The 18,274-nt window shown below is 36.9% G+C and overlaps 1 protein-coding gene across 1 annotated transcript in view; it reads right to left on the bottom strand.

Annotated features, from left to right (window-relative positions):
• SYNE1 (spectrin repeat containing nuclear envelope protein 1) overlaps positions 1-18,274 on the bottom strand; it is a 430,148-nt gene that overhangs the window by 255,373 nt on the left and 156,501 nt on the right. Inside the window, exons 31-38 of the mRNA XM_058534130.1 lie at positions 16,757-16,907; positions 13,388-13,615; positions 12,640-12,738; positions 11,000-11,187; positions 10,467-10,590; positions 8,121-8,287; positions 5,444-5,597; positions 2,745-3,373 (exon numbers count right to left, since the gene is read on the bottom strand). Coding sequence (XP_058390113.1) covers positions 2,745-3,373; positions 5,444-5,597; positions 8,121-8,287; positions 10,467-10,590; positions 11,000-11,187; positions 12,640-12,738; positions 13,388-13,615; positions 16,757-16,907 — 1,740 coding nt within the window. The remainder of the gene's footprint in view (positions 1-2,744; positions 3,374-5,443; positions 5,598-8,120; positions 8,288-10,466; positions 10,591-10,999; positions 11,188-12,639; positions 12,739-13,387; positions 13,616-16,756; positions 16,908-18,274) is intronic.

Here is an 18,274-nt window from a genome sequence, read left to right as displayed (position 1 = left end):
ATAAAGATGCTTTTAAAGTTAACTTTGCATAATTCAGAATGTACCTCAGAAAACATTTAAAGTCAGTTTCAATATTCACCTTCAACCTTCTATTAAATTTGTATTGTCTTTCTATTTTGATTTGATGGTATAAGACTTTCTTTCTTTTTTTTTGGTGAGGAAGATTCACCCTGAGCTAACATCTGTTGCCAATCTTCCTCTTTTTTTACTTGAGGAAGATTAGCCCTGAGCTAACATCTGTGCCAATCTTCCTCTATTTTGTATGTGGATTACTGCCACAGCATGGCTGACGAGTGGTGTAGGTCTGCACCCAGGATCCAAACCTGCAAACCTGGGCTGCCGAAGTGGAATGCGCTGAACTCAACCACTAAGCCACAGGGCTGACCCCAAGACTTTTAAGCCTAGGGCTGACCTTGTAGGCAAAATAGGTGAGTATTTATTGAAAGGTCATTGGTAAAAAATCCTTTAGTGCCATGAGGCCCAATTCATGTAAAATAATATTTAAGGATCACAGTTGTTTCATTCAAAATAAAAATAGCTTAACTGAGCTCTACAAAAAATACATATTTTAAAAACTTAAATTACCTGCTTTATTGAGAAGACTACCATGAGAAAAAGGATCTTTTTTTGTCCCTAATATATTAATATTTGAGCATTTGAAAAAACTGGTGACATAGAGGCGGCCATTGACTCTTCCATTCTTGCATTTTAGCATAGTGCTGTAGGGTCCGTAAAGAGAGTATACACACATTATCTCCTTTAATTTTCAAAATGAAGTGACTAGGAGTAGGTATTATCATTATCTCCATCTTACAAGAAGAGAGGTGATTTGCTCAAGGTCACATCGTGAAGCACAAGTATGGCTGGGATTTAATAAATCCATCAATTCAATGCACTATTTTCTGTAGCCTCTGTGTGACTTTGGTGAGTTCAGTGTTGTGAGTACTGATACGGCTCTTGAGCCCAACCTGGGCCTTCTTCTCCAGCAATTTTAGGGTCTCCTGTCTGGTTGACCTGAGCAGGGCAGAGGACCACGTCGCCCTGCAGCACCAATCCTACTTCTGATGTCCTAGGTGAGTCGTTTGACCCTTTGCCACACTTGCCTCCTCTTTCTGTCTTTACTCTGGAAACTATTTTTTGCTCCCCAAATCTTGTTTCCTTTTGTAAGTTTATTGTTAAACTTACAATAAGATAGACTTACAATAAGATAGCTTATTGCCCATGAGATGTGTAACCTCAGGAGCCATTGTCATCTAATTAAAGCCTTGGCTTAATGTTTGATGCCAGTTAAAAGGAAGCAAACGGCAATGATCTAGGCAGGGTCAAGATAATCCTTATCAATTATGGACAACTTGGATATAAATGCATTTCAGCCATTTCTTTGTCTCCTGACAAAATGGAAGAGAAAGTCACTCTGAGAACATGAGTAGGGAGAAGGTTCTATTAAGAAGGAAAAATAAGATTGAAAGAATGCTACCATGAAAAAATTACTTTTCAAATTTATGGCAGGAAAATTCCCTCGACCCCTTAGCTTCTTCATTAAACTCACCTGACAAAATCCCGACTTTGCTTAAACCCACTTCTCCACCTTCTCCATACCTCTGAGCAAACAGTTCAAAGTAGTTGGGGAGATCATTTGGCCAACTGATTGGTTTCACTTTAAGTGAATGAATACAAATCTCAAATGGCAGCTTATCACCTTATCAAGCTCCAGAGGCATCATTTCCATTTCCTCTCTACAAGGGAACTATTTCACACCATTTTGTCTCTGCCCAACATCCTGCCACTCACTCTCAACTAATGAGCTTACTCCACTCTTTTCTGAGGATCGAGCAGCCACCAGGGAGGGATTCCCTCATCTTTTTACCACCAGAACTACAAATGTACTTGAATCACTCCCTTTCTCCTCCGCCTTCATTCTTATCATAGAAGATGGGTCCCTTCTCTTGTCAGTTAAAAGTTGCTTAAAAATAGATAATATTGAAGCCAGGTACCTGAGGGTTACTGTAAATATTCAATAAGAACATGATTATTCTTTAATCTGGCTCCCAACGGGGATGCAGGTGAAAAGAAGTTAATCTTGTTAATTTGCTGTTTTCTTGTTTAACCTGAGAGGTTAAATGACTTAAGGGTCATAAGGATTTATAAAATTGTTTTGCAGAAGAAGGAGAATGGCTTTAAGGAATTTAGGACCATCAGATAACCAGCCCCAGCTGCCACTGGCGCCAAGAAGTCTGGTTGCCCAAGGGCTTATCTAGAGTGAAAGAAACACAGATTTGCCTTTTGTTTCCCCAAAACTCCACCTCCAGAGCCCATTAGCTCTATAAAACCCCCCTGCTTTCTTCTTTTGTTAAGGCCATTTTGAGAGAACCTATCTTCCCGCCTTCTTGTTTTGGACAATTTGCCTAAAGCTTTTTCCACCTCCCAGCACTGGTGTCTCAGTGATTGGCTTATTGCACATGAGGCACACAAATTTGAGATTAAGAGGTTTGGTATCAATATGATCTATAAACTCTCTTGTAAATAAGATCTCAGAGTGGCTTATATATATCCCTTAGAAAAATTCTTAAGGAAACCAAAGAAATTTTACTACTTCTTAAGCATCAAATTAGTCATTACTTTTTTCTTCAAAATATTAAAAAACAAGTTGCTAAATATGGTATTATTCAAGTTTTGCACAAGAGTTAATTCCAGAACAAATAAAAATAAATGAGACAACTGGCTTCAACACAGTTTCCTTTTACCTCTGTTGAAGAGCTTGGCGGGTAAGTTCTTTCAATCGCTCTTTGTCAGTCCTTTCTTCGATATCCTCAATGCTTTTCAGCAACTCCTCCTTCTGATCTTGGAATGCTTTTTTCAGTGCAGCCAGGGCATCTGCCTCACTCTGCTTGGTTCCCAGAAGGTTCTGGATCCTCTCTAATTCGAAACTGAGATGGTCAGCTGTAGCTCTGCAAGAAGTCCTTTGCTCAGAACTTCCACTTTTAAGATGGTATTGGGCTTTGGTGAGAACGCCGTCAAGACTGATGGCAGTAGATTCTAATGTTTTAACATCTTGAATAGCAGCATTCAGGTTCTTTTCTAATAAATCAGACTGCTTCTTATTCATACTGTGAGTTGCTTCTACCGTTTGCCTCAGCTGGTGGAGAACCGCTGACAGAGATGCATGGCTCTGCAGGAATTCAGCCAGCTGGGAAAGGGCAAGCTGCCGTCTTTCCACAACCTGGCTGGCCTCCTCAAACAGCTGGAAGCAGTCCTCTGCCTTGCCTTGGAGGAGGTGGAGGTCCTCGGCTCTACCCAGAGCACCTAGCTTTGTGAGGTGACTCTGCAGACTCTGCAATTCTCCCTTTTTGCTCTCTACTTCTGCTGTGTGGTCCTGGAAGGGAAGAGAAAGCAGTTGAATCCACAAATGTACTATGGCTTACGACACAGATATATTCAGGATTTGTGATGTCAAGATGCATTTGAAATGCAACGGATGGTGTAGTATTTAAAGGTCATCCATGATGAATCTTTTAGAAATGTTCTTAAAATTTCCCCTGTTTTGATATCTACATATTTCACATAAAACACAACTCTGATTTAGAACTAATTCATTCCATGGAAAAGAATTTCTTCGTGGATAGAAACAGTTAAAAGAAATTTTATATATATACATACAAATGATTTGGAAAATTTAAAAAAAGTATATATGTACATGTACATATGTCACCACAGGACCAGTTCAAACTGGCCATATTATATCAATAACAGAATGTTAAAGTTATCTTGCAGGGCAATAAGCCAAAAATACGAGTCATGTAGCTGGAGCATGGACAGAGCAAAAAATTTTGACCTGAAATAACATCCAGAACCAAAGCTTCTCCCCCCATGGAACCAAAAGATGAGGACATGACCGGAACTTGAAAGCTGGACCCTTTTCAGGAGCAAGGGCTCCATTGTAGAGGAAGATCTGGTGTTAAAGCCCTTTTTCATACCTTACTATAAATGGTCTTGTTTAAAGTCCTTTCAGTCAAAATCTGTCCTGCCAGCACTTCCTCATTCCAGCCCGCCCTCCCTAATCCCTTAAAATTTCACCCCAAACCTTGTCTCCTGTCTCCTTGCTGGTTGACCTTGCAATAAAGTCTTTTCTTTTCTCAAAAGCTGGTGCCTTAGTATTGGCATCTATGCACATTGGGCAACAGGCCCTTGCTTTGTCATACATATAGTTAAAAGTTATAGTACCTATATGTATAGTTGAAAGAAATTGAAATTTTGGAAGATTTTAAAATACATATTTAATAAAACTAATTCTAACAGAGCTTGTAGGGAAGGAGTGTGGGAAGACATGGACATGAGCCTCTCTTCAGAGCTATTGGGTAAGGCAGATAAAAACCTGCACGAGTTTTAGCTGCCTTCTCTTTAAAGAAATGTAGATTACCTGGGCAAGACTGTTGTATACAAAATTTGAGTAGCTCACAATAAATCATGTTTAAAATCTATCAGAGAACTGCTAACAATCTTAGCATGGTTCCCATTAAAAGAAATTATCACCCGTCTTAATCTGGACCATAGTGGCCTTAATATTCCCCTCAGCTTGATAACTAAACTTTAGAGGGTTTCTTTGAGCATTTACTTTAGAAAACTTACAAATTCATTCTCTGCCACTTTGAGATATAAATCTTTTTAAAAGCTTCTGGACAGTTTTGGGTTCAAGAATATCTTTCTCAAGGACCTGGGAGCCATCCTTTTGAAATGTAATCATCAAGGAAGATAGCGCCCCTATCTCCCGGTTTCCTTGAAGGGTTGGAGCCTAACTTCCTTGGGCAACTTGCTCCAAGTCATAAAACTACCTCTGGTCACGAAGGTATGAAAAGGTACTTTTCCTCTGGGTAAAACCAATGAGCAAACCCAGCATAGAGTGAGCACTCAATAAATACTAAATGTTTTATCATTAAATATTGTTATAAGCTTATTATATAGCTTATCACCAACTATCCCAAAACTTGATCCATATCTGATTTAAAAAATTTTTTTGATCCCATAATAGATATTATGCATAATTTATAAATAAGAAAAATAAATAATAAATTTTAAATAACTTTCAAAATAAATAGTAATTCAGAATAACAATATATCATTAAAACATTGGAATTCAATATCAGTTTTCAGTATTGGAACAAAATAAACTAGAAAGCTTAAAAGTGAACATTCTCATTACTTCACCCTAGAAATCATTTGTTCTGCTTAAGAAACAGTGTCTTGAGGTGGTGGCCTATTTTATCTGAATTGGTCTTATCTGCATAACACACTGCCTGGACCCATATGCTCAATTATTTAAAAATTTACATATGAATGCAAAGTTAAATTGCTACCAAGTATTTTTTAAAACGTTGCATCCCTTTATAATTCAAGAGCTCCCTTTTATGAATAAATTCTTCTTCAGTCTTAAAAGAATGCACTTTACCTTGTGCCGAGTGAGAGATGCTTGATGGTCCATTATGCTTATCTCAGAAGTAGACTGTAATTCGCTGAGAAACAGCTTAATCCAGACAGAAAAGGAAAGCAGCAGTTCATCAAATTGCTGGTGTTCAGCAACCACTGACTGAAGAAAATTAATCCTATGTGGAGAAAGGTGTTAAAGTTAAAATGTCCCATGAATGAACAGAGAGTTTGAAACAGTGTATAAAACATTGACTAACTTAAACTGGTTTTGCTGCCTTAAAACAGGTTGTTGATTGATCAAACTGCTCAGCAACAGAGACAGCACTGCGCATGTGCCAGGTGGGAGCCCACAGCCCCAGGATGACCCTGGAACCAAGAATCTTCAGAAATGGTGCCACCTGAGCCCTTTATGAAGTGAGAAGTCCTTCAGTAAGGAAAATCTGGCTTCTAGCAGCTTGGATACCATATATGGACTGAGTCAAGACTAGCCAGTCAGCTTCTGCCCCTAACTCCTCAAACTTCACACCAAACCTTGGATTGGGGAGACAGATTTGAGAGCCTTGCCTCCTGTCTCTTTGCTGGTCGACCTCGCAATAAAGCCTTTTCTTTTCTCAAAAGTTGGTGTCATGGTATTGGCTTCTATGGGCATCGGGCAGGGGACCCTTACTTGGTAACAAGTTAATGACATGTTTTTGAAATAAGCTTAACCAAGGGCAAAAGTGATGTTGTCATGCATGGACAAACCAGAGCTCTTGATGTTTTCTACTCCTCGAACCCTGTTTCTCTCACAATTTTCCCTGTGTCAGTTAACGGTACCACCATCCACCCAGATGGGCCTAGGAGTCATTCTTCACCCCTGCATTTCCTTACTACCACATCTGATCTATGCATATCTTGTCAGCACCCCACATGGTATATTCTGACTCTTCTCTCCATTTCCACACCCTGGTCTAAATCTCTTCATCTCTTGCCTGACCTCCAACAGCCTCCTAAACTGGTCTCCTTCCTGCCACCATTGCCTCCCTATAATCTACTCTCCAGATAGCGAGAAATTATTTTAATGTTATCAGAACATTGTCTGCCCAGCTTAAACATGGGGGCAGTTTCCTGTTGCACTTAGGAAGACAAGACACCAAAACTCCTTTCTGTGGTCTATAATGTGGTCTATCAACTTCTCTGACCTCATCTGATACGGCACTGCCCCACACTGCCACTGACCCCTCTGCTTCCCCAACATCTCAGCTCATTACCACCTGACAGCCTTTGCCCCTTTTGCTCCCTCTGCCTGTATGCTCTGCCCTCAACGCACCATGAGTCTGCTTCCTGCATAGCATTCAGATCTTAACCAGATGTCCCCTTAATCAGATGTCATGTCCCCTGAGAGGCTTTGCTTGACCACCCAGTCTAAAGATGCATCACTCTACAGTCTCTGCCATGTTACCCTATTTTGTTGTCTTTATATTACTTACCACCCGGAAGAGTCTTGTTCTTTCATTTGTTTAATTACTTGTTTATTCCCCACACCTGTACTCCCCACTCACTGAGAGACAGGACTTTACCTGCCTTGCTTACTACTCCATCTCCAGCAACCTAGAAAGGTGGTGCTGGCATGTGGTCAGGGTCATTCAATGCTTGTGTAATTGATGAATTAGATTGATGAACAATAGGTGATCTGAGGTCAGAATCCAAAACTAGCATTATGAATAATACCTTAATCAAATACTAATATTCAGTACAATGATTCCAAAGTTCAACTTTTTAAATAGTTTCATGTTTTACTCCTTACAAAATATTCTATACATTATCTTTACATGCATACATTCTATTTTGAATGCCTTCACACATTTGTGTCATTTTAAAAGCCCTTTGCTTTCCCTCTGTGAGAGAGGCAGAGGGAAGATCCTCCTCTATTTTATAGAAAATGACTCATCTTCCAAGAGTTGGCACCAAACCCTTCTGTCAGCCTTTCCTGAACCCATCCAAATGTCCCTTTTTTTGGTTCCCACAATTATTTTGTGCTCACCGCTCTCATGAGCTTCCTTATTATCCTCATGCTGATGTGTAAAATACTTGAGTCCAAGTTTTATTTATTTTTGGGGTTCCAGCATTTGTTATTGTGCCTGGTACTCAGCAGGTACTTAATAAACATTTGCCAATTGATTGAATAAATGAATGAATAAACAGTGGAACAAATACAAGCTCCATGAAAGCAGAGAGTGGAACTTTGTTTACTATCACTACCCTTAACACATAGAAGAGTAATACTCTACTCATTTTAGAAACTTAATAAGTATTTGCTGAACCAATGAATTAAAAAAGTGACCAGAAAGGTTAAATACTTTATCCACGATCACATGGATAAGCAATACAAATTTAAGGGAAAAAAAAATGTTTTCTGGCATATCAGAAGGGTATAGATACCAATTGTTAATCATTTAATTAATTAAAATTTAATCCTTTTTTACCCCATTTAATATATATGTAAGACTCATTGTAAGACTAAAATTTTGAATTGAGGTTCACGAGAAATGTTAATTTTTTGAGCACTTTAATTTCTAAAATGAAAAATAAAGTAGTTTTCTTTCCTTCCATAATTATCCCCTGAATAGTTGGGGTAAATAAAAGTAAATAATACTAGGTAATTTATATTCCTCACCATTTTAAAAAGTGAACAATATTAGTTTTTTTTTAAACCCAACCTTTTGCTAATTATCTGTGGCAAATCTCTCCATCTCTCATCCAACTGCTCCAAATGTAGTTTCATCATTTTCACATCATCTTTAGAGGCCACTGAGAATAGTGATTCCTTCAATTGCAAAAGGTTGCTGTAGATTGAGGCCTGGGATACAACTTCATTTTGCAGCGCCTGAGAGAAATGGAATATATTATAGGTCTCATCTCAACATGATTGACCGGGAAGGACCACATGACACAGGTGGTTGTTGTCCAAAGGCTTTGCATTCTTGCAAAATGGAGGTCATTGGGACCAGGCTAAAGAGAGTTTTTATTACTTGACTTAGAAATGGATCCACTTAACCTCTAATGCAACATTAAAAATGCTACTGAAACCTGAATTAGCTTTCCAGAGTCTGAGTTACATTAAGTTAGGTAAATTTAGAAGCTGTAGAATTTCTTTCAGGATGAAGAAACTGAGTAGGGGGAGAGAATCAAAGAAAAACTATTGCTGAAGGGAAACAATGTATATCTAACAATAATAGAGACGCAATTCTAGGTACTGAGGACATAATCTCCCTCTCTGTTTAGAGACTATATTAGGCCAAACTGGGGAACTTAATGCAACAGGATGACTTATTTTTAATCAAGCAATGAATCTCTTAGGTGCTGTGAGTGATGCATAAAAGTTGTGGTTCCAATCTAATAAAAGATAAAATATAAACACTCAAAAAGATACTAACAACATAACATGGTATTAAATGGATTGATAGGTGTAAGATGGTGCACAGTGATACCTGTGAAAATGTTTTGTTTCTCCTCCATAGTGAGGTCACATGTGTGATACAAGCAAAATCACTAACGGTACCAGAGGAAGGAGTACACAGCCTATGGATGACAGGAAAGACCACAGAGTAGAATTGGGACTTAGGCTGAGTAGGACAGAGGACACAAGGACAGGAGGTGGGAAATGGACAAGGATTGTTCAGACCACAGTGGGGAGGCCGTGCCCAGATGCAGGAGTCACAGAGGCCTGCAGGCCGCTGTCTGTTCCCTAACTCATATAGCACTTATTTTCCATATAGACTCACGTAGGAATTCAATTTTATATGGCCAGATATGTTTGTGTTATTTTTAAGAAGAGGAGCTGTCATGTCCCCTCTTAGAACACCTCACACAGTATTTATAAGAAGATAAACACCAGATTGTGGACTGAAGATTACCTTTATCCTCAGGCAGGACAGTCATTGGAGGTTTCTGAGCACGGACTCTTCGGGAGATTAATGTAGAACATCAATGTTTAATAAACTGAAAAGGCAGGAGGACCAGGAGTATGGGGAACCCTCAAAGTCAAGGAAGGAGAAAATCTGAAGATGGGGTGATAGGCTCAGATGCTATAGATACTCTCTAATGGAATTTTTCTTTTTGCTGAGGAAGATCTTCCCTGAGCTAACATCTGTGCCAATCTTCCTCTATTTTGTATTTGGGTCGCCGCCACAGCATGGCCGCTACCGAGTGGTGTAGGTCCATGCCCAGGAACCCAACTCAGGCTGCTGAAGCAAAGCACACCAAACTTAACCACTAGGCCGTGGTGCTGGCCCCTCTGAGTGGAGTTTTTAGAGAAGCAATTATGAAAAGCAAAACCCTAGCTTCCTCTTAAATGTCTTATAAAAGGTGATGGGAGAAAGTTGGGGTATAATTCTGTTATATAATAAATCTCTTTTGAGAAGCAATTTTGCTCTTTGAATTTTCTGGTACAGACAGCATCACTTAAAGCAAGTTATTAATCTCCAGATATAAGTAATTGTCTGTAGTTTCAATAATACTTTAAGATTCTTTTAAGTTTAAAAAGTTGGCTTCTTCAAGGATGTAATAAGCTAGTATTCTTTGTCTTTATATCATCTGCATTTGTGCTCATTCATTTTTTTCTGTCTTGCTTGAAAATAATCATTACTGCGACTTCTTTCTACTTTGTATTCCTTTTCTCTTAAAAAACTTTTTCATTACCAAAAATTCATGCAAATACAAAAGTAAAAGAATATAGCTAATACTTAGCTTCAAAAAATTATTCACTGATGGTCAACTTTGTCTCATCTATGTTTCTACTCATTCCTCCCTCAACTCTCCTCCCAGATAATTTGTATTCAAATGCCAGGCCTTATATTACAGGATTTTCTAATACATCATGGAAATTGATCATCACGAAGTTCACCATGACCTTCTCCTTCAGGTCACAGATGTTCTTTTATTTAGGATCACAAAACCAAAACAAGAAGTTAAATTGTATGGAGAGAGTTTTGTTCTTGTTTTTCCTTTTATAATGCAACAATAACAAAGAGCGTTTCATTGTCCTCACACTCTCTTGAACTTGCCTGTATTAACTGAAGTTCACTCTCCACTTTGACTCTGTCTGCAGAAATGTCCGTTTCTGGGGAACTGGCTATAGCTTCACACCTCTCTAACCAGGTCAAGAAGGTTGACAGGTCTTTCTCTAGCCTAAAGAAAGCAGAGATAAGAAACAAGTTCATCCAAAATTATCCTACTAGAAAACTAAATCTTTCTGAAGTTGGAGGGTCCAACACTACCCATTACAAATAATACAATGTTGGTTATCTTATACCTAAATGTGAAGGTACAAAAAAACACTCTTTTCCTTTCATGAATGTACTTGCACACGTGTTTATATTTGTGTAATATGCAAAGATACAAATACATCCTCTCCACCCTCAGAGATCTTCATCTCATAATGAAGATCAAGAGTTTCCCATATTAGACAGATGAGTTGACATATCTTACATCTGGGCTGATTATTTCCCATCACTTAAAGAGCAGCTGGTCCAGAATTTCCTATTTAAGAGAGGTTATTGAAACCCATGCACCCAACTCAGGAAGAAAGGCTGCTCACCTCTGCCAGTGGGCCAGCAGGTTCTCCAGCACAGTCTGTCTCTCCTTAGCCCGACTCAGCATCGCCTCATATCTCTGCTGCAGGGCCGCAGCCTCCTGGATGGAGAAGCCGCTGTCAGCGACCTTCCGGGCACTGGCTGCGAAAGCTGCCACCGTACTGGTCAGCGATTCCACCGCCTGACAGAGATCCTGACGAGAGGGCAAAAGCAGTGCAATGAAAACAAAGCATCCAGAAACAAGACCTACTTTTCCTTTGAGATCCATTCTCACTAAACATTTTCCCTCAGTCATAATAAACAGCAATGGTGCTAAAAAATATCTCTGCTCATGATTTTCAGCAAGACATAGCGAAAGCGAGGAGAAAGTTACTTCACCAATGCAGAAATCAAAAATGAGAATAGACTATTCCTCAAATAAAAATTTGTTGCTGTATGTGTGAGTAATTTCAACCTTCCCTTAACGATTCAAATCATTTGTGAAAAATATTATTCATTTTATGCCAAACATATGAGTATTTTGAAAAACTCTATTCCTAATTTACAAGGGCTACATGTAACATGCTATAATTTACGGGAAGTTATGGCTGAGGTAGCTGATGTTAGGAATCAACAATGATATTAACGATCAGGGTGCCTTAGAATGTGGCAGGTTCTGTGTTAACGTACATTTCATACATCAATTCATTTAATCTTCTTAAGACCTCTAAAAGGTATGTTCTTTCATTATTCCCATTTAACAGATCAACAAACCAAGGCAGAGAAAAATAACTTGCTTTGAGAAATCTAAATATTAGAAAAAAATAGAATATTACCCTCTTTGGTACTCAATTATTAACTTAGTTGTCTATTAAAATAATTCCACCACATTCAATTTTCCTCATTTTAGGAGTACTTTTTAAAAATTACATAAGTAACACAAAAGTGCATTCTTATTATAAATAGTCACACAATATAAATGCCACCCCCATTTCAGATGTGTCTTCGTCAATTGCTTGCTTTCTGTCACTGCAGCCCCTCCCTCTGCATATATGTATATACATGCAGGCACATGTAATAGGACTAACATATATGTTTATGTTTATTAATTAACACACGTTTCTTTTTAGTATTTCTTTGTGCATGATTCTACCCCTTTGTTCCTTCTCCTAAATTCTACCTGAGGCATCTGTTTCTTACTTTGGGAAACACCTCCCAGTGGTCACCAGCTCAGGGGCCAGACGAAAAAAGCCAGTCATTGGAAAAAGGTCCGTGATACCATATTCTTTGCACATCTGAGTGTAGTGGATTAAAATCTGAAATGTGCCACACACATATGTTTTTTTTCTGCACATAAGATTTTTTATAATACTGGCAAGAGGTAACAGGGTTTATTAAAGCTATAATCTGAAAAAGTTACACTCTCTAATTAAGACAGAGAAATACATTTTAGATGAATACTCCTTTAATATACATTTTTCATGAAATCTAATTTGCCTACTCCTGTTTCTTATTATATAAAGTGAATACGTTTGATCTATATCATTCCTCAAGTAATATAAAAATCTTTTCAATTTTAACTCATAAAAATATGTACTGTTTTCAAGCAGGAATTATCAAATTTCTGATTTGATAAATAAGCAGAAATGTTGAAGCGTACTCTTACCATATGTTCTTGGAGAACTCTGTATGTTTCTGTAGCTGAAGAACATATTTTAATTGGATCAGCAAGTTTATCTTCAAATTCAGACACAGACTGCTGGATCTAAAACATTGGTGAAATATAAAAATAATTGTTGGAAAATATACATTAAGGCAGAAAAGTTACTGAGGAAGCAGAATGCCTACCTTTTTTGGATAACTTTCAATGTGATGTTAAAATATATTTTTTTAAAAAATCTAAAATCAATGTGTCCCATCATTTAAAATGAATATAATTAAGCTTTAATGCCTTTCTGAACACAATGTATGATGATTTTTTTTTTTTTTTGGTGAGGAAGATTAGCCCTGGGCTAACATCTGTTGCCGGTCCTCCTCTTTGTGCTGAGGAAGATTGGCCCTGAGCTAAAATCTGTGCCCATCTTCCTCTATTTCATGTGGGACGGCTGCCACAGCATGGCTTGATGAGCGATGTGTAGGTCCGCGCCTGGGATCCAAACCTGCAAACCCCAGACCACCGAAGCAGAGGACGTGAACTTAACACTACACCAAAGGGCGAGCCCCTATAACAACATTTTTATATTCCCTTAAAAAAGGTACCATATAAATAATTATGAACTTAGTCATCATTGACAACTTGGTAAATGATTGGCAAATTTTACTTTTATTTATTCCATTATTTCTGAACTATTTATTGTACTTTGCCATAAAGGAAATGAAACAGGTAAGTTTAACATGCATGGACCAATTCTCACCTTTCTAAGATTCTCTTCAAATTTTTGCTGCTGAGATAAATGTCCCAGAATTGTTCCTTCCAGACACTGTGCGTGTTCTCGAAGTTCTTCCCAGTACCTTCTTATTTGTGTTAGCTTGGCTTTGATTCGAGCAGATTCCCCAGTGGTAATAAATTGGGCAAAAGAGTGAGCTTCTTCTTCTAGTTCTGTAATGCTGCTGATCTTACTCTCTATATCCTGAATTATGACCTAATATTTAAAACAAGAAAAATGACAATGTAGGCTGAGCAAGCTTGCCTTCCTAAAATGATACAATTATCTGCAGAGAGAGAAAATCAGAATTTTCCTTAACTGACATTTCAACATACTTGGACCATTAGAGAGTAGCTAAGAACAAACATGTATTTCCTGACCTCGTTTGGGGAGAATAGATATGCAGGCAACATCTAAAAAATACAAACGAATAGTGGCCGTGCTCAGTGGAAAGAGAATAGAGAAGTAGCTACTCCTGCTTGCAGGGAAGTAAACAGGGAGAGGTCCTTGGAACTCTTGCAGCATCTCTGAAGGTACAGAGAATTCTCTGCTTATCTTTTGAATGAAGTGTTTTAACCAACTGATCTGGGCAGCAGTGTGTTCCAATAACTTATAGGAATGCTAATATTGACATTCACTTAACTTTCCCAAAATGTAGCTATTTCATATTTTAACAAACTAAAAGCTTTTCTGATTCCACTTCTAGCTAAACCTAGTCTTTTCAAATTGCTCATCTATTCTTTATGCCAGTGGTTTCCAAATTTGGAATACTTTAAGATCACCTGGCACCCATCTGCAGGGACTCAGCCTCAGCAGGTCTAAGGTAGGCCAAGACTTTGCATCTCTAACCACTTCTAACAATTAACAAATGAAGCCACTGCTGCTGATCCCGGGCTCCACTCTGTGAAATGGTGCTTTATAGTCATCAGCTGTGGACTCTACAGTAAAGAGTCTACATGCTATAATATCCATCTGGGGAAGGAGGATATTTTATATACTAGCCAACAAGTGAGAAGTGCTGAAAGACACTGGGGATGTGTGTGTGTGTGTGTTTGTGTGTCTCTGTGTGTGTGCGGGGTGTCAGTCATAAACATAGAGGCTTATTTATGTACAAGAGAATAAAATTATTTCTCTGAGAAAAAGAGCCAAATCATTCAATCAAAATAAAGCCAAAAATTCAGATAAGTTTCAGTTTCAAATAATTTATACGAAAAATACTCTTACCCTAGGAAAAAAATAAATGTGTGACTTCTGTCTAGATGAGACAACATAGTCAGAAATAACTTCTGTCTCAATGAAACCTTCAGAAATAACTTACATCAGTTAGTGCTGGTTATGTATCATTTATTTTTATTTTTCATATGCATGACTACATGGTATATCTGATAGATATTTGTTGTTTGAGCATTAATACAATCTTTCTGCATTTTGCTGTTTTTTTAAGATGGTATTTTTTAGAAAAATTACTCATAAATTCAACAAATATATATTGAGTGTCTCCTATGTGCCAGTAATTGTTCTACATGCCATAGCATCTCAGTGGAACAATCTTAGTTAAGATCAGAGCTCTTAGTTCTTAGATTAATACATGTTAGCAATAAATTCATAAATGCAAACTATATAATCATATTGTTGGATTTTGGCAAAAATTTTTCTAATCCAAGAAGAGAAGGTGGAAAATGAACCCAGTATACGTTCTTATCATTTGTAAATTATCAATTAGGAATAAGAAATCAGCCAATTTGGAATAGCATGGAATAAAAAACAAAAATGGGCTTAGAGATAAAGGTCTTTGCAACAATACAAATGCTTTATTAATTTTAATCCTAAAGTTGTTTTAAAGTGAAAACACTATGATAGGTGTCACTGTATTTTTAATATTTCCCTTAAAGTAGTCTTCTGTTTGGAAATAGAACATAAACTTATCAGCCCCAATTCCATTGTACAATCTATTCCACTCCATCTTTGCTTATTTCTAGCAAATACATCTTTCCTGCTATTCATATTCATTTAATACATTTTTAGATAGTTTTCAAAATGTTACATTAGAATACTAAAATCTGTTTCTAGTCTGATGGCATGAAAATCCACAATTGAATGCTACTGTGTAATCATTTTGTTTTGCAAAGAGTAACAATGTGATGACATTTGATCACTGATATATTTCAGAAGTCCTGCAATTAAGGTTTAAATAACAGTAAAATGAATTATAGAAAAGATAAGTTAAAAAGTGTATGTCAAACATTTTTGAAAGGAACTTTTTCAGACAAAACTATTTAAATATGCTATTCTTTGTTTTCTTAGAATTTATTGAAAATGATTAAATGACAGCTTTTAAAAACAGTTTTAAAGATTAAACATATTTCAAGAATATTCTTTAACCGCTTGACATCTACTTTTTCCTAGTATATCACACGAGACATAAGCAGGCTGCATATACCAGACTCCATGTATCCTTGATTGCAAAAGATGTGTGATAGACCAGGATACTCTGCACAGCATGTCATCTCAGCTTAGCAACATCGCACCCTCCCACTGCGCACATGGTAATGACTTGTTCTGAATTACAATGTGAAATGTTCCCTCACCTTGGTATTTATTTTACTATATTTAATCGAATGAAATGGCGGAGGGTTTTCCCATTCCAAAAAAATGAGCTGAGATCGAAAAAGAAGTTGCATTTTGCAAATGTGTTGTATAAAAATTATATAAAAGAAAGAGATCTGAACACTCAGAACTCATTTCATTCAACCCATTTTTTCTTAAACGATTTGAATGAAGTGGATGATGATAGTCTATGCACATGGTTATTTTGGAGCTGGGAGAGCTGAAGTATCAGAGCATCTCAGTCCATGCCCCCAAGGTCATCATGAAAGAAAGCTCTAGAGCAATGGAGTCTGATTGCTTCACCTAAAGAAAGTAACTTCTCCTCCTTGTGGCTTGTGAGGGTAAATACTACTAATACTTGGGCTAGATATTTAGAATAGTTCTTATAAAGTATAGCTGTAGATGATGAATATATTTCATGTTATATAAATGAATCAACAGAGCACTCCAATGGGGTTAATTCAAAATCAAGGAAAAGAATAATGTAACCATAAAAACATTTTAATGATATTGCACACAATATTGATTTTGAATGCATAAGTCAGACAATATTAATACATAATTCCATCTATAAACTGTTGCCCAGTATCAGTCAAGACCTCTCAGCTCAGCATTTTGTGAGGATTTAATTTTAATAGTCACATAGCAAAGAAAGATTTGTCCTGGGGCCAAATGGCATTTGATGAAATGTAAGAAGGGAGTTCTTAAAAGCTAGACATGGATTATAAATGTAACGTGTGAGCAGGTCACCTTAATTTGGCTGTTTTGCATGTCCATGGCAGATGATGAAGTTTCCAAAGCATTGAGTTCTTTTTCTTTCTCAGTAATCCAGACAGACAGGCTCTCAAAATTATTGCCAAAATGATCCCACTTGTTTTTCACCATTTCCATGGTTTTAATACTAAAATTAACCAAATTAAGTAAATAAAATGCAGTATTTTAATTGAGAACAACAATACATTTTCCTTTAAATCACCAGGTGAAAAGATAGTGAAGACATTTGTGACCATGTTGAAGTTGAAACTATTTGAAAAGGAAAAAAATGCGCATTTGATCTGAGTAGTCAGTCAGGCCTCAAGTCTTTCTATCTCCTCTGAGATTGGACATTTAACGAGGTAGCATCTACGCTATGTTATAAATGGAATTGTGCTTCAAATAAAATATTGCTGGGTCCAAATGGGTTTGAATCCATATACAATTAAGTTAAACTCTATTTTAGTCAACTGCCCGCATAGATTATAGTGCACACAGTTTTTTTGCTGTCTACTTTTGTGGTCATGTTCCTCTTGTTCTTAGAGGAGAGGTACTGCAATGATGCTTTATATTCAAAGATCTTTATAAAATGCATCTTGATGAATCAATATAGATCTTGTAATTTGAACCCCACTTGCCATGCAGGAACTGTATGTATCATTAGAGCTAAGCCCGCAATCCACAGTCTATAACCATTTCCACTATTCTTAGATGTTACTACAGTCTTGGTTCCAAAAGACTTTCATGAATTCTTGTACATGAGCACCCTAACTGCTTTTAGACAACGTGGGCTTTATTTGTAATAAATCTAGTGAAGAAATTTCAACTACAGATTCCCAGTTTGTATTAGATAAGAGTACATAATCATGTAATTATGGCTTTCAGTTTAGAAAAAGACTAAGAAACAGTATATCATTGAACTGATAAGTCCTTGGGTTAGGAAAAAAAAAAGTGAATTTCCCTGTTTACCAAAAGGCACTTGAAGACATCAAGAAAAATACAATGGCATCATCGATTGCCAAATTAAGTAATATTGCAGTCTCAAATATATACCCTGGATGTGCCTAATGCTTTCATTAGTAAGGTAATGCAAGCTATGTTATATTGCAAGTTTTTAAAAGAAATAAAGATTCAAATGGATATTCCTAGTAAAAGTAGCTTCCTTTCTAATAAACTCTGAGTTTTACTATTTCCATACCTTGATGGATAATATTCAATACAAAGTTCTCAAAGTTTTAAGTCGTAATTTGCTTTAAATAAATTATTTAACAAATTTTAAAGTTTAGGCAAATGTACAATGTTAATTTCAAGGTGTTCATAGTATTAAAAACAAATTTTACATTTTAAAATCCATCTTAGAAATTATGTCCTATATCTTAAGAACAATATATGTCAGTGATTTGCCACTAAATAACCTTTGATATAGAAGTGTTCAGCCATATATTATTTTGAGGAATATTGGCCATATTCTCATGTTTTTCCCTTCCAAATTTTTTTGTGTGTATATTTTGTACA

Source organism: Diceros bicornis, chromosome 39, assembly GCF_020826845.1.
Source record: "Diceros bicornis minor isolate mBicDic1 chromosome 39, mDicBic1.mat.cur, whole genome shotgun sequence".
Taxonomy (NCBI): Eukaryota; Metazoa; Chordata; class Mammalia; order Perissodactyla; family Rhinocerotidae; genus Diceros; species Diceros bicornis.
Note: the sequence above shows the minus strand (reverse complement) of the source record. Positions and strands in the feature narration are given on the sequence as shown.